General features: G+C 43.3%; 1 protein-coding gene across 7 annotated transcripts in view; it reads right to left on the bottom strand.

The window, feature by feature from the left end:
* Positions 1-310: 310 nt before the first annotated feature.
* The window catches only part of nphp4 (nephronophthisis 4), a 118,931-nt gene continuing 102,226 nt past the window's right edge, over positions 311-17,015 (bottom strand). For 5 of the 7 annotated variants that reach the window (XM_078093777.1, XM_078093762.1, XM_078093780.1 and 2 more), the window contains 9 exons: positions 13,026-13,215; positions 12,306-12,389; positions 8,603-8,759; positions 7,531-7,610; positions 7,215-7,300; positions 5,678-5,849; positions 3,817-3,996; positions 2,577-2,720; positions 311-547 (listed from right to left, as the gene is read on the bottom strand). In XM_078093777.1, the coding sequence (XP_077949903.1) occupies positions 407-547; positions 2,577-2,720; positions 3,817-3,996; positions 5,678-5,849; positions 7,215-7,300; positions 7,531-7,610; positions 8,603-8,759; positions 12,306-12,389; positions 13,026-13,215 (1,234 nt within the window). In that variant the 3' untranslated portion in view covers positions 311-406. The remainder of the gene's footprint in view (positions 548-2,576; positions 2,721-3,816; positions 3,997-5,677; positions 5,850-7,214; positions 7,301-7,530; positions 7,611-8,602; positions 8,760-12,305; positions 12,390-13,025; positions 13,216-17,015) is intronic. The other 2 variants (XM_040193297.2, XM_078093772.1) reach the window with 1 other exon arrangement.

The raw sequence follows: 17,015 nt of genomic DNA, 5'->3' as shown, positions 1-17,015 counted from the left end.
AAGTCGATAAAATGTTATTGCTTTCACCCTCAGCCCACCTGGTTGGCTGGGGATCGAAAGAGGACAGATAATAATTAGGAATTGGACTTGACGCTTATATTGCAGCAATTTGCTAATTACATAAGAAATAATGTTCTTGTTTATTTCTTGCAGCCTCAGTACATTAATGTAGTTTCTTCTGATCTCTTGTGAACAGTTTGGTGACCTCGTGGTGTTAGTTCAAAGCTTTTTAGGGAAAGTACTTTTGCGTGCAGTGACCTTATTTGCTGAAGCTCATTGAACCCACGCAAACATACTCTGAAAAACCAAACCGTGATGAAAAAAGTTTATTCTTGTCTTAAATACAAAATTGCGACAACAGCTACAAAACGGGGCAACATTTCTGCGGAACAGTTTGTTCTCATCATCACGAGTAGTTGACTTTCACACAGAACGTCTCCTCCGTCTTCTCCTCCAGGTTGTTCACGTAGACCAGAATCTCCACCGAGCCGGCACTCTGGCTGGGGGCGAACCGCAGGCCGATGGTGTAAGTCTCTCCCCCGCTGATCTGGACACAGTGGAGGCAACGCGGCAGGCAGGCTTCATATTCATGTGCTTTGTGAGGCAACTTATCCGCCCTTCATCCCCAGCCGGCAACACTTAACTGATCCGTTGTTCTGGCTTTATATGATTTTGCATCGCCGCGGAGGTTTTTCTTTTACTTGCAATTTGTTTAAATTGATCAAATCGCTTCTGGATTGTGGAAATCAGCGATAGGGGACAAAGAAAATAAAATGAGCTTTTGGTCTTTCCTTAATCTTGAGTCCAATGTATAAATTTGGCCAGTGTGATTTGCCTTTAAAACGTTTTTTGTCTCCGGGGTTAGAACACCTGGTTCACACTCCGAGGGAACAGTCCAACAAATTCGAAGCAGTTACTCAGAAGTCAAAGACTAAAACGTTTGTAAAAATCGACCAACTGAAGGCAGGTCAGCTTGCGTCCACAAAAATATTATATATTATGAGTAATTTTATCCTGTAAATGGTGCAAAGACGTATGCACAACATTACTGTGCATCCGCATTGTGGGTTTGAATAAACTGTTTTCAGCCAGAGTGCGACTTTGATCATTTCTTTCCCTAAATGAAGCCCTCACACCGCCTTGTTTGGAATGTATTTCTAGTTAAGGCTCAAAGTGTGCTAAAAAGACCCTTATTTGTCTTTCTCACTATTTTAGAAGGCCCTGAGCTTTCTTCTCGCATTTTTCTGTAATAGCCAGCAATGGATGTATGGGTCAATTTGGGGGATTTATGTCGCAATTTTTTTTTTCCAAGAGCATAGCAGTATTGATCTGGGCTCCGCTCGCCCTCCTGCCAGCTGGTTTCATCATGGTGCGGTGGATAACATCAAAGGGAGAAGTGTCTCCCCATTTGCTTAATGCTGCGGGGATAGTGAATTCTTTATAAAGACGCCTGGCTCCTCGCTGACAAGACGGAAAAAAACAATGGGCTGTTTTTTACTTTCCCCACCTGCTTCTGTCTAATTGATGCAGGGTCTCCTGGACAGCGGCAGCGAGACTTAAATAGTTTATGTGGCAACAGGCGCCCTTTGGGTCTCATTCATTTGTTCATTTGAAATGCTGCTTTTCCATTTTGTTTTGCCGTCTCATCACAGCTGTGCCAGAGGACGGCCTATTAGAGACATTCTGCGAGGTACACACCAGCAGTAATGACTTAAGGAAACCATTCACCCGTCTAACACCCAATGACAGCAAACACTGAAACCTTCATTTCTTTTTCCACACAGGTTAAAATCTTTTGACAATCCGCGGGTTTATTATAGTCCGCACTGAGGAATTTCATTGTGTAGCGGAGTCAGTGATGTTTAAATGTTATGTGTATACCATGAGAAACAATTTGGGCATTGGTGAAATAATTTAATGTAAAAAGGTCAAACTCCTCGTGTTCCGGCTGCGCTGCGGCTCGACCACAGCTCTCAAACGTCCACCAGAAACGAGACCTACAAATGTGTTCTTCGAGTCTATATTCTTCCATTTATAAGACACTTAGAAACTGAAATGTTTGGTGTCACTGTGTGTGTAGAGAAAGTGAAACTACATTACTGAAGCAGACTAATCAGTCACAAAAAACCTTTCAGTCAGTGGAAAGCCACTGATGACATTTACAGCGTGTTCTGTTGCCTGATTGGAATATATTATGTGACTGGGTGGATTTCAGTTGTAAAGCCTTTCGCTTAGTTCATCTACAACGATATCGCCGTGGCGGACACAGTTTTTCATATTATCACCATGGTTATGAGCTTTACAGACATTAGTGACTGAAGAATGCTGACGGTGGCCTCACTTTACATCTCAAATCAGAATGGACAGTAGTTCCTATTCGGAGAAGAAAAACTTGCTACTGACGGCAGTAGCAGCTTTTTTTTTTATTCCAAAGACTTTCAAATGAGCATATCGAGGCTTCCTATCATTGCTCAGCAGGATTTTCCCCTCCAGCCTTGCTCTGCCTCAACGTGAAAGACAAGGTGGCGGTCTTCATTTCTAGAAATGATGGACAGTGCTCTGTTTTGTGACCTCACCTGGAATTTCTCCTCTTTGAACTGGAGCAGGTCTGGATGGTCCGAGCGCAGCAGGAAGGCCCGGCTGCTGCTGTATGGGTTGGTGTAGGTGATCTTCCTGGAGCTTCCGCGGCCCCCACAGACTGGGACACACACTTCAAATGCCTACACACACAATTAGTGCCACAATTGATTCGTCGCTACATTTAGATTAGATGACCAATTCATTACTAAGACAAGTGCAAGTGATCAAGATTGGACAAAGAATGGGACTAAATTCTGAGGATTAAACTGAGCTGCATCACATGAGAGAAAAACATTGAGAGTTATAATGTCAACACAACCTTCGATAGTCAAATGACTCAGAAAGGCGTTATAGGGGATCAGCGGCCCTTTTTTTTGACACTAATATTGTTAAAAATAGGATCAGAATTGATGCTATTGTCTTTTTGTCTTTTTACCATGACTCCCTGCCACCGGCTTCTCTGTGCAAGCATGCAACGGTGCAACCTTCCGCTTACTGACGTACCCAGAAACCGCATCGTTAAACTGCTCTAGTGCCGCAAGTTCGCTGTGCTTGTTAGTAAGCAAGGACCCACAACCAAGTTCAGCTAGTTTGGCCGGCTACCGCCCAATGGGGGCGCGTTAGCGTGTTACTGGATACCTGGGGGGCAACGGTAGCTTTGCCGTGCAAATACTTCACCAAGCTTCCCAGCCCTTTCTACAAGCAAGAACACACAGATGTGTGTATGTAATGACGCAATTAGGAATTATTTGCATCTTCGACACGGTGCAAGATTTGTAAAAGATCAATGGATTATCCATTAGAAGGAGGGAGGGAGGATTGAGTGTATAGGAAACGGTTTAAAGTGTTGAGCCTCTTTAATCTCATCTAAAATGATGTACTCAAAAAGCACCTCTGCGATTTTGGCTCTGCACTGCTCAAACCATTTGTACTCTGGAAGAGAAAAATGAGTGACAATGGTTTCCAAAGCCTCCCCAAATGCAGTGTGACGGGTTCATAACAACATCACACGGATGAACCAAGTCCGTGTCCCCCCCCATTGACCCAAATACTTCATCCTTGGAACAGTGGTTTCTCTCACCATAGAAACATATGGACACACATAAGTATAAACATATCCGTTTATATGCATGTTTTATTGCACCATGTCAAATTCCTCTATTGTTGCACATACTATGTGTCAAATGGCTTCTGATTCTGAGTATTACCATCTTGGGTTGGGAGCACCACACATACCTTGGACAGTACAGGCCGGTGGACGTTGAGACAGAGCAGCCAGGCAGTGACCAGCCGCCGCTGTTCCACATCAACGGCGTTCACGTACAAGAAGCGGCTTCCAGCCCGCCACGGTTGCAACTTCAACTGAAGCTCCTGAAGCGCCGCGGGAGGCAGAAGGAACACACCTGCTGGGTCCACCTACAGGAAGGAAGAGGCTTGGAGTTTGGTGGTGTTGTAAAAGTGGGACAAGAGACGATTTGGTAGCAATAAAAGCATTGAGCAAGTGACAGAACGAGAATGGCTCACAATGGAACAGGAGATAACACTGGAGAGGCGGGGAGGGGAGGGATACTGGGAAGGACAGAATTAATGGGAAAAGGTGGTTAACCGTCTCTTGGGAATATAATAGAGTGGGTGAGAGGGCAGATAATGAAATGAAAGTAGAGGCAGAAAAGTGAGACAGAAAGTTGTGAGAATGAGATTTACTCGGTGGCTCTTTTTTTAATCTGTCGGGAAAAGCAAAGCTATTCTCTGGCGGTGAGCTTTATCCGCTTTCATAAGACTCCTCCGATGCATTCCACAGATCAAAGCTGGCGCTGCTGCACACGGTGAAATCTTTTTTTTTTTAAACATCTGTTCCTCTTTTAGTCTGTAGGCCATTTTACTCAGGGAGGGAACATCCCGCTCGTACTGTACAAGGCGGTGAATGTGACTCTTGACTGAGTCATATTTTGAATGCACTTTTACTACAACTCTGTATGAAAACCAGTGGCGGCTGGCCAATGGAGGTTTTGGAAATGCGGAATGTACCCAGTAATATTTCTAAAACATGATTCCTGCGCATACACACTGTACTGTTTTAGCTGCGCCAGTGACAATCTCAAGATTGTCCACAGAAGGAGTGTATAAGCGCTTGCTGATTAAATACAAAATGTGTGACATAGAATTTAGCCAATCAGGCTCAGTTTATTTAAATACACTGAGTCAACATTGGTTTTGGCTCAGATTTTGACAACCGACATATACACTACACATTATATTATATGCTGAATTGCCATTGAGGGTGACAAATAAGATGGTCAAAATGTCATTTTACTGCTTTTTTTCACGTTGCAATATTTAACTGCCAAGTACTAATGCGTTTTTCATACTTTAATTGTTTTGCGTTAAATCAACCTGCGATGTTTGTTTGCTGAAATTGATTCGATACCTAGAACATTTTCCGCCAGCCGCCACCGATGAAAAGCATCATCAAGCTCTTTCCTCTCTTTTACCCAGTTAGGAAATTATCTTAAAATAAACTCTGGAAATGTATTTTGATATCTTCAGAGAGTGTACAACCATTTTACATTTTGTAATTGTGATGTGGCCCAACATATGATCCGATGCAGAGAGTAATAGTTGAATAAATTAATAAATCAGATGAAAAAGACACATGCTTTCTATCTGCATTTGTACAGTCTTTATAATGACTTAAATCTTAACCTGGAGTTATTACAAAAAAATATATATTTTTGATTCAATCTTTCTCAGTATTTCCTTCTAATTTTTACCGTATTTGTCCCAATTAATAAAATCTAAAAAACATAAAAAGGGAAGGCAAAAGAGAATGCTTTATCTCAGAGGAAACACCCGGAAATGGATTAACACTCAACGCCATCCGATACTACTGTTGGTTGAAAGCTCAAGATCGCTCGTCAACTTACGGGCACAATCAGATGTGATCCAAAAAGTATTTACACCTAATTTAAAATGACCTCAAAACAGAAACATCTGCAGCAGCACGTCTGGACCCAGACGTCCAATACAACAGGAGCCTCTCTGACTCTGCCTTTGGACCTGCCAGGACAGAAGTGTTGTTACTCTTGAAGATGTGTACCTGGATCTCCTGGGGGTGTGATGAGAAACATTTGACCTTGCGAACAGCCTGCTTCCCCCTCAGCACCAGGGATTGACAGCTGCGCTGGCCAGTCACACAGCTGACATCCACCCGCTCCAGGAAATGCACGTAAATCTGCCAGATCTGGGATGGTGCTGCCATCCACCTATCCCTGCACAGAAAACCACCATCAGAAACGATTAAGCCGAGACGCAGCAGGATCAGCGTGAGGTCGGAGACGAGGGGGGCTGATCTACGGCTGTGCGAGGATTTAAAAAAAAAAAACTGCAACATGATCATAATCACCGTCGCACTGATGAGAGGGAGCAATGTACATTTCAGCTGTAAGTGGTGTGCAATGCAGTCACCTATTCACCGCCTGCTCCGTGACAACTGCACTAAAGGAGCATTTGGAGAGCAAGTCAAAAGGTTACTGGAGACGCAATATTACCTGTGTTGCATTGAAGCTGCTACTAAGCAATATTACGCTTTCCAGCATTATTAATTTAAAAACATTTTCTCAAAACAAGTTTTTAGGTTTGCTTGATATAAAATGTCCTGAAGGTCCAATCAATTGGCAGTGTCTTGTAGAGGACACGTGTCGGAAGCTACTTTTAAACGCTCTTGTATTATTTGTATTGAGCGCATGTGCTTCCTATTCCTGAAAGACTTTACCACAAACAAACATTAGGAACAGGTCGTATCACTCCAGGAGCACTGGATGAGCAAAGTGTCTTCGTATTTAATGAAGCTGCTAATCGTCCGCGGCGTGCACCATGTCAAAGATAAAATGTTTGTGTTCTTGTTACTGATTCAATGTCCAGTGCAGATTTGTGCATGACTTTAATTTGCCTAATGATCATTTCTCATTAGGAAAAAAAATGTTAAGTGACCTGTGGGGCTTCCGACCATTAGTTCTTATCTCTGCCAGGAGAATCCTGCAATCGCCGGCTTGTGTGCATGAGTCTGTGCTGCGAAAGGGGACGACGGAGCCCTTTGCACTAGTGATAACACAGCAGAGTGCGTCGCCGGCGCCCACAGCCGAGTGGAGGCATAACAGTTTGCTCACTTTAATTGTTTTGGATGTTTTGTTTGTCCATCAGCTGACAGCTAACTGAACTTCAACTACACACACTTCTGAGTGCCTCGCCGCCACTCAGCAGCCGCTAAGGAGGCAGAAAGGTGAATTTACTTTGGATTTCACAGAACTAAACGACTTGTCTTACACTACGACTTTGAGCCGCCTGCCTGCAATCATTGGCGCTTGTTCGGGTCTCCCCAGAATGGGGGGGGGGGGGTTAGCCACTTGTGTCTCGCATTAATTAAATCCCACAATGCAGACACACCTGGCAGTGACCTGCACTCTAATTAGGGCACATGTCTGGTTGTGAATACATTTCAAGAGGTATCATTTGTCAGATAGCAGAATGTGCTGTGCAAATGTTTTAAGAGGGAGATGATGCAAAGTGCCTGTGTTTCCCCTTGCTCAGCAGACCAGTTCTGCACTATATATATGTGTGTATTAAACAATACATACGTGAAAACCATAACAAAGAACATTTTTATGTGTGGACTCGGACTCCCCGGCACCTTCAAGTACACGTCCTGAGGCTCCCCTGGCGCCTAGACGGAATCAGATTAAAGAGGTTTTAAATTGGAGGAGTGAAGACAGAAACAAAAAGACAACCCACATTAAAAGGGTCAACGTGCACGGCATGTTTTCAGTACCAGCTTCTTGTGAATCACACCAGCACCTAGTTCTTAAGGTGAGCAGGAAATGGAGAGAAACATTCGGGTAATGTAGCTGTGTGGAATTGTACACAAATCTAAGGGGAAAAAAAAGATCCTCTCACAAGCATCCTTGTCTGGCAGATGACGTTCGGGTCACTGCAGCGTACGGAAATGTGAGTCCTGACATCTGGGTCTCCAACTGCTTGACCCCAAAAAAAGTACACATAAACATTACATATGGTAAATATTTGAACAAGACCTTTTTATATCTAAGCGGTTTAAACCAGTCGTTTGTAAGCGTGCAATACATTATATTTACATGATTATCTACACATATGTGCTATACGAGCTGAGTTATGTTCTTCATATTCCATTAATTTATCCACTTCCTTCTTTATATTCAGATGCCTCCCTGTTGCGATTACCCAATTTTGTGTGCCGTCCTGAGATCATGGTGTTTGTTCTCATGTGATGTAATTAATGTATTGATTGGGAGGTACGATAGCCCAATCAAACGTGAGGGGAAGTGACGTTGGGGGGGCGGGGTTGATGACGGAACTCGGAAAGATGTCTGCAACGTCAGCGGACAACTGTTTGGGTACCACACGCTTTGTATATATTAGTTATTTACCTGCTGGTTTATTGTGTGTGTTGTATTGCGTGTACTTGTTAATAATTGTTCCTATTTACATCACATTCCAAGTAAATGGTGTATTACTATATTTGGTGTCGGGCTGTTTGATGGGTATTATAAAAGTGCTTAAATAATATGGTTAGCAGAGTGCAGTAACTTAGCATTAATAATATATAAACCGCTTAGGAATTCGGGCAGTGCACTCCACTCAAATAGCCAGGACGGCTATGGGGGCGCTACATTTGCCATTAGAAATGGCATTTTAGTATTAGTTTTTGTTGATATTTTCGAAAGAACAATGAAATGAAGGCAACACATATTATTCATTCGCCATACACTTGTATTTTTACAGAAGTATGCGCAGATCTACGTGTTACCGCTCTCCTGGAGGGTCAGTCAGAGAGCCGACTGATGGCGTACGCACAAAACTAACACTAGAAATACGAATACATTGAAATGAATAAGATACAAAGCAAGTTATATGAAAGAAGTAGGCTGATAGGTGTGTATGTGGTGGGACTGGGAGGCTGATGGGAGATGTCTGTAGTTCGTCTAGCTACCTTCGGGGTCGTTCCAGGGCGGCAGGCGGATGGCTTTTTTGAGGAAGCTGAGCTCGGGATGGTAGAGCCGGAACGTCTGGTCAACAACGTGAGGCGTCGGCTCCACGTTCAGCTGGCAGATGGCCATCGGCTTGCCGTCTTCCGCGCTGAACGTCACCTGTGGGGGGAAGGTGAAAGGTCTGCAGTGTCAGCAGTACAGCAGCGTGCAATGAAACCGGCAACAACTAATAACGGCTATCTTTGCAAAATGATTTAAAACCATTTTGTGACCTCTTAAAAACATTAATTTACTTGTGACCGCCGTGTAAAAGGTTCAGGCCTTTCTGTTCATAAAACCGTGAGCAGTTTGACAAAAAGGGTTTTTTTTCTTTCTCAGCGGTTTAATTGAAAGAATATTTTAGGAAATAGGAAAAAAAAATGATTTGTACGGATTTTAATATACGAATTTATTATATTTTGTGTCATTTTATTCATCAAATCTAATTTTTTCAACCTCTTGGATGTCCCGACCATTGATGCAAACCACTTTATTTAAGGGTACTACTTGACATGTTGGCCCCTCAGGTACACAAAGTCAAAGCTGAACCAAGATGGTTGGTCTGTCAACTGTGATGCAATGTTTGAGTGATTGTTATTTCATTCGTTCACCTACATGTGCTCATGCTGGTCCTTTCATTAGACATTTAGAGAATGACTACATTTGTAACTCCTGACCCTCTACGGAGCTGGTTTGGGTATGTTTTCCTCCCAATGCAGTCCAGCTCTAAACAGCCTATACAACTTTTCAAAAAGCAGTTGAGGAATTTTATCTATAAATTCCCCACAGTACGACGATGATGGAGCCCGCTGTATACTAGAATATAGAACTTTGCTTCAATTTGACTACTGAAACCCCTACAGACCTGCTGAATGTGCTTTGAAGTTTGCTTTGCATCTAACCAGCCCTCAGGACGGGATCCATGTAAATTAACAGAATTGTGTTCATACATATGCACTAATTACATATGGTTACATATGATAACTGACATTTTGCACAAAAGCATATGAAAATACATTTGAATTGTCAACCCTTTCTGTGACAAAGTGGGTGACAACTCACCTTTGTCCCCATGTTGGTATGTGGGTTGGATGCTTGCCATGCTCGGCAGGTGTGCTGGAGGCTAGCGGGGAGGGCAGGCACTGAGGCCTAGTGTTTGGGCAGGGCATGATGTCAGCAGTGTCATAATGGGTGTTACCTGCGCACATGATGCAACCTGGGGCGGGTTGATTGACAGCGCTATAAAGGTGGAGCACATTGACTGTTGGGGGGAAAATGGTGGAATCTCTGTGTAGCTGAGGGCACTTGTTAGATGAGGTTATGTGGAGTTGATGAATTAGATTTAGTTTGGTTGTTTATCTGTTTAATGAGACTTGTATCAGGAACCTTCCTTTTTTTTTTTTTTTTACAAATAAAAAACTTTTTTACCTGGACCAAGTCTCGCTTGCCTGCCTCTGAATTCCAGGATTCCCTCAGTCGTGACATTCTCACACTTTCACATCCCATTATATTTTAAGCCATCCTAAATTGGTGTTTGCTCACTTGATTTACATGATATAAAGCTACACGTTACTAGAGAGTTTAGGTATTATGGATTACATGTAACTAAACTGCAGGATATGGATTAAACACTATGGTATTGACTACTGGCAACTGAATAATATTAACCAGTTTGAAGTGTGGAAAAGTTGCTCGGTAAATCTGTCTGTTCGTTGGTATTCAGTACCAGTCAAAGGTTTGGACACAGTTTCTCATTCAATAAGAAAGTGTGTCCAATCTTTTGACTGCTACTGTAGAGTTTCACAATCCCTTCAGGAGGAGAACCGGAGTCCAAAAGATTTATAGTCTAGTGATCCACACACAGGCTTATTGATACCAATCATTGTTTGTTCTCTTCCAAGACGATGCTGCAGTGTTGAGATGACAGCATATATAAAGTGCAGACCAAACACACTGCAGAGTTTATTTATTTGAAGGCTTTTAATACGAAGATTACTCAATTATTCATAGTGCACTAATTAAATGCGTGGAACCCTACCATAATAAAAACCCACAGAACAATAAACATGTTGGTTTCAAAGTGGAAGAACTTTGACCTCCACTCCATGAAACATTAGCAATGGCTGAATGGGAGCATTCTCCTGCACTCAGGTTGAAAATATTGTGGAAAACCTTTCCAGAGGTGTGAAAGCTGTTCAAGCAGCAGATTCATGCTGATTAACAATGTTTGGTTGTCCACATACTATCAAATGTTATTTATACTATACATAAAACTTTGCAATTGGTTCTTACATTGATTTATACAAGGGATCTATGCAGTGGGATTCAGAAATAGTTCCAGGCAAGGATGAAATGCGGATCAAATGTACTAAATGTGTAATCTGATCTGATCTATTGTTACAAAAATAAAGCGTGACTTTCCACATTTTGGTTGCCAAGCCACAAACATCGAATCTGATCCCTGCCAAACAGCAGCTGTCCAAATCATTGATGCCCACGCTGACCTGCAATAGTGGCCCATATCTGGCTCTGGTGATGTGTGCTGACTGACAGCGGTGCCAAAGCTGGCGCCCTGACAGCTCCGCTGTTGGGGCTTGTCAGTTTTAGCGGGACACAATTTTGATCCGGACTCAACCTCTTTGACCTCTTGACAAGATTTCTGCTCAGAGCAGCAATGCTGACACTGGCGCACACACACACGCTGTAGGCAGACACGGACACACACTTGGCAGTGTGAGGGAGGCGCTTTAGGGTGTTGTACTCTAAAAAGCAACAGGACTATTGTTAAGTACAGGTCAGTGAGGTTTTTTTTTTAGTTTGGGTGCAGACTAGCATGTTCCATCACATGCAGATGTTGAGCACATAGTCTCATCCAAAGTCAATGGATCTAGCACATTCATAGTGCTTCTCCCTCTAAACTTCTCCCCACTATAAATGGTTGAATATGTGCATAAAATGGGGGAATAACTTCAGAGTAATACTATTCGTGCACGGTTCATTTTTAAAGTAGATTAGCTGGACACTTCAAGCTGTGCTCCCATCGGAGATACTGTAGTTTAACCCTCTAGGCAGACTTCTACCAGTTGGAGAAGATAAACAATATTCGGAAAGATAAAAGTAATTTCCAGCATATAATTTGGCCTGACAAGTGTTACATTGTAAGTAGTTGACACATCAAAGGTTTCTTTGTTTCGGAGTTGCGACTGTGCAGGAGGAGAGTGGAGGGAGGAGGCGGTGCACCGCTGCTCTGCAGAGACTGTGTGTGTGTGTGTGTGTGTGTGTGTGTGTGTGTGTGTGTGTGTGTGTGTGTGTGTGTGTGTGTGTGTGTGTGTGTGTGTGTGTGTACCAGAGAGTTAACCCAAATGAATTCCAGATCAAAAGCTTCATACTAGTTTAGGTAACTTTGTCTTCCTCTACTCCTCCGAATATAACATTCAATTGATGTTTGCTAGGATACAATGTTTCCAGTGGACTATATTAAAGCTCTTATCATGGCAGAAACACGATGCACATCCACATGGCATTTCAAATCCATAGCTTAGTATAATTCCCGCCTGGAGACAGGCAACCAAAGGGACTGAGAAGCAACGCACTACAAAACGAGATAAGAATGGTTCAAATAATACATAAAAAATATTGTTCAAAGAACTTAATAGCAGACTGTACCTTAATGGTCTTGGCAGCAACAATGTTGGACAGATTTCTCTTGGCCACCTGGGAACCTTTGTGTGTCGGTTGAAAGCTGGGCCCCTGTGAGGATTTGATAAGAAAACGCGATAGTTATCAACATTGATCATCTATTAAAAAAAAAAAATGGCAACCGAGAAAATATCACATGTGCACACCAGACAAGAAACCTGGAAAAGATCACAAAACGGAGAAAGTGTAGAAACCCCCCTCATCTTCAGGAGATAAGAGCACACAACGGTGGCCCTTGGCCCAAATTACCTACGGAGCCTAAGTTGCCATAACCCGTGTATAACGTGGCCCCGGGATGGATCAGTTATGTTAAACAACCCCTGTGGTGTGGTGACATTTATATCAATAATATTTCAATTTGCACCGCTCCACCTCTTCCCACACTGCTCTCACACCAAGCCGCATGTTTGGACCACCCAGGGGCAATCAATTTAAAAAAAAAAAAAGGTTTCCACACCACTGGAATCAATAAGCAGAGCTGTGAAGTACCCCGGCATTAGAAGCCGCAGGGAGATCTTACATTTGCGGTGATGTATAAGCAGTGACTGGAAAAATCCCAGAATTACAAGCCAACTGCTGGGATACAATCCGCCGCAGCCGGCACAACTTACCGTGCCACAAAAACACTGTTTTAGAAGTTGACCACTCCTAACCGTCGCAGCGCCATCAACCTCCCGTGCACTGTACCTGCAGGGCCACGGTGTGGTCGCAGAGGAAACTCTGGTATTTCAGGGGGATGTGGATGCTCTCTCTGGGCCGCAGGTAAACCTTGGGACCTGGGGCACCTTCCTCCAAGTGAAACATGTTCTCCTCCAGCGGGGTTGGGGTTTCGGTTAGCGCTTTGAAGTAAGCCCACTCCTCCGTAGTCGTGATGACGCTGCGTGGAAAGATTAAAGGAAACGAGTGAGATGAAAGCAGGCTCTTGTATATGTTAAGGGATCTATCCAGGATCACAAATGAACTTGTCACACAGGATTAAACTTTTTTTTTTAACTGAACATTGCTTATTAGATCCTACAGTACGATAAGAGGAAACCCTGTCTAAACGTATTGATTGAGTTGGTGAAGAAAACGCCAATGGCTGAGACGTGGGTGTCATCTCTCTAAAATGAAGGTGACAATGGTCTTATGCGATTGATGTCTGCATATCCACAAGGGGAGTAAAGTGCTCAGTAAATTGGATTTTAACAGGTTATGTTATAAAAATGTCACTTTGATAGTGCTTCTACACGTTAATGTGTCTGTCTGGCACGTTTACCAGCCTCCCAAACGCTGGATGCATGTTCCTGTATTGATGTAACGCTAATTAAAACAACCCGGGGTTCGGTGACGTCATCAGACCTTACATGGCCTCGGCCCTCCCCCCGACACGCCCAAGCAAAATATCCTCAAAATGCTCCACACAACTCTCCTCATGGCGTCCCTGGATTAGAAGGCACGAGAGTGAAATGGATTCGTTCACATATATGAAGACCATTGGGGAGAGCTGTGGGCGCCAATATGACGCTGGACTCCCGCCACGATTGGTGCGGTTTGGGAGGCATAAAGAGAAAGGCACTAAAACGCAACGTTTCAGACAGAAGATACGAGAAAAAAAATGATGTTCCTTTTCAACATCAAAGCATTTTAACTGCATTTTGATTCTTTAAATTACAAGATTTCATAATTGGCTAGTTGGACCCACAGAATAAGATGACATCCATTCTACTCAAAAAGCTTAAAGTTGTTTTTCACACCACCAGCCAGCTTGAAATCTGGGATGCGGCTACGATGCATCAGGCTCTGATCTTGAGCTTTTGTCAGGTAGCTGGAAAAACTGTCCGGGAATGAAAGATCTGTGCTGCATATACGTTATATAAGGCTGGTTGTTCTTACTTTCCACCAATTATCACTAAACAAAATGTCACTGCAAGCCACGGGGAGGGGAGTAACGATAACGTGGTACAATATACATTTGGCTCTTACAAAGATGTGCTTGACGGCAGGTCAGCTAGCAGAGTTTTAAAAATCTACAAAAACGGTGTTGTGTGCTCACATTATTTCCCTAAGAGGGTATAGCAAAGGAGCAGGAGCAACAATATAATTTTCCTACTGTCATTAAACCAAAGCAAACTTTTGAATTTAATTTGAATTTATCTGTGTCTTTAGCTGTTAAATGTTCCCCAGGTATAAAGGGTGATATTAGAGCTTATAAAAACATGCAATGCATCTAAAACAACATATTTAGAGCAGACGTACAATGTAGCTTTCCCATTCTTACAAACTAATTCAAATAATGTGAAGTTGAGTGTACAGCCAACAATGGAAGTGAGCTATTTCGACAGCCTGGCAGCTTTCATAACAGTGTACGGAGGTCAGTGAAAGCCCCCCTGCAATCCCCAACTAATGGATTTCTAGAGAGAGAGCAACAGGAACAGATAAGACGCTCCGACAGTGGGAGGTCTCTCCTCTGCTCTTCCCTCTTATTTGAATGCAAATATTTCACGCATTGATGCATAAAGGAAAGCGCTGCCTTAAACTTTCCAACCCCTGTGCAGGGAGAGGGGGGGGTGGGGGGGATTTCTCTCAATACGAGTGTGAAACTCTAGGAGTTTCTCAGGGCTCCACCTTCCCAACATTGGCGTGAGATGCAACTTAATTGGAGACCCCCACCTGTGCATTTAAAATGAACTATGTTTGCCTGGGGCTCATCACCACAACTAAGACTGCGTGTAAGAGGGAAAGATGACAAACTGAGGAAAAACAGAAGGAACAAAATAAAGATGATTCAAAAGGATACCAGGCGAGCGACTTGAGGAAGCGCATGGAGACGGAGCCCGGATGAGAGCGAAGGCAGCAGCCGCGTGGAAAGAAGCAGAGGAGCAGAGGTCTCCTGTCACTCTGCTAGCCAGGGGTCGTGGCTCACACTGGGCTCTGTGAGGCCAAGTGTGAAAGGTAGCCATGCAAAATGGATGGCAACAGGTTGCAAACGTGTCCTCCACTTCAAGGAGGAGCCTTTGGGCTCTAAACACACATCAAAGCCACTGCGGCCCGGCCCTCTCTCTCTCTCTCTCTGAGTATTCTCCCTTCAAAGCCTGATGCTGGATTTCAGTTGGAGGGTCAGACTTTTCTTCTGTTTGTTTCTTTAGAACAAAGCACTAACCCAAGGCCCGGCTTCTTTTCTTTTTCTCATCAAATATTGACAAGGACGTTACGGCGCGCCGACCGGGCCATGGTTCACGCAGTCCAGGATAACAGGAGGTACTCGGGACGTTTGTGTACATATGTGTCAGTCCTTCAAAGACAAAGGAATTTTGCCTAAAGTGCAGCTCAGAAAATTCATAGCTCTCAAAAACAGGTAATTCTTTTCCCAGGAAACATTCCTGTGGCAACAAACAATTTAAAGTGTGTTTTGTTGAGTACCTGCAGATTATTGAAATATTTCAACATTTAAAAATGCATTCTTGCAGCCTTTTGCAAACCGCTTGATATAGATATTTTGTACCCGTACACAAACGTTTATATAAAAAAACGATGGATTAATGAAAAGATGTTTTCGGCATTTGCTCGGCTGCAGTTGCTAGGGGACATGACACGCTCATCGCCTGGTGACTCCTGGGAACTAAGTCAGAGTTTGGTTGTAATGCTGTTCTATCCTACATTACAATTTTTGTGCATTTCTGTGTGTCGCTTGCAATACACCTGCAAAGTGTGTATTGGTTGGATGGGGCCTCTCCAGATATGCAAAGGAGATACACATTGTGTTACAACTCTGATACAGACCTAGTTACTAATGATACTATTTAATGTATCTTGTCACATACAGAACAACATTGCACATGACAGCACCCCCCCTTTAATACAATACAAAGCAGAGGGTCATGGCGGCGCCGTGTTTATTGACCTGACGAGGTGATCCGCAGTGTTCGCTTTGAAACACATGCCACGCAGAAGCTGCTTCACTAATTAACACGTTTCTGGCTCTTGGTAGAGGTGGCAGACGGTTCGGTGTAAAGTGTCACACTGCCTCATATATGGAAATGTATAGGTGCGCTAACAGGGCGCTAAGCCGGTGAGAGGACAGATGTAGGGATTGTGGACTCAATTAGACCCGGTGGCTAATTCCATAATGACTCATCTATGGCGCACTTCAGCCTTTGTTGATCAACATGATGTATGTTAATCCAAAACTCAGGCATGCGCAGAATCCATAACAAAAACAAATTCTGTGCTGGGGATTAACGACGACGCAAAGTGAAGGAAACAAACACGGCATTTGATACCAAGAACGGGTTGATCCGGGAGATATCCACCATAATGGCTTCTATTTGTGGATTAAAGGGGGTTTTAGCTCTCCCCAGCTTTATGTCTGCATCTGTGTCAAGGTGTTATCATAGTTATTCATGCAGACACACGTGCAAAATGTGGTGGTAAATTTGGCAGTTATTTGCATCAAGTGACTAACATCTATCTCGATTATTCAAAAACAAAAATACTCTGCGAAACAAAATGTAGATCTGAAAGGAATACATACAAAAACATCAGTCTCAAATTAGAGAATTCAAAAGGCTTAATAATGCACCCACTACAACGAACCAACAAGACTCACTGGTGTGTTTTGAGAGAATATAAAACCCCGTTTCAGCGTTAAAACCGCGCGCACACCCACGCATGTCATATTAAAACAGAAAGCGAGCG

This window comes from Gasterosteus aculeatus, chromosome 2, assembly GCF_964276395.1.
Source record: "Gasterosteus aculeatus chromosome 2, fGasAcu3.hap1.1, whole genome shotgun sequence".
NCBI classification, from domain to species: Eukaryota; Metazoa; Chordata; class Actinopteri; order Perciformes; family Gasterosteidae; genus Gasterosteus; species Gasterosteus aculeatus.
The sequence above is the reverse complement of the archived record's forward strand: the minus strand, read 5'-3'. Positions and strand labels throughout refer to the sequence as shown.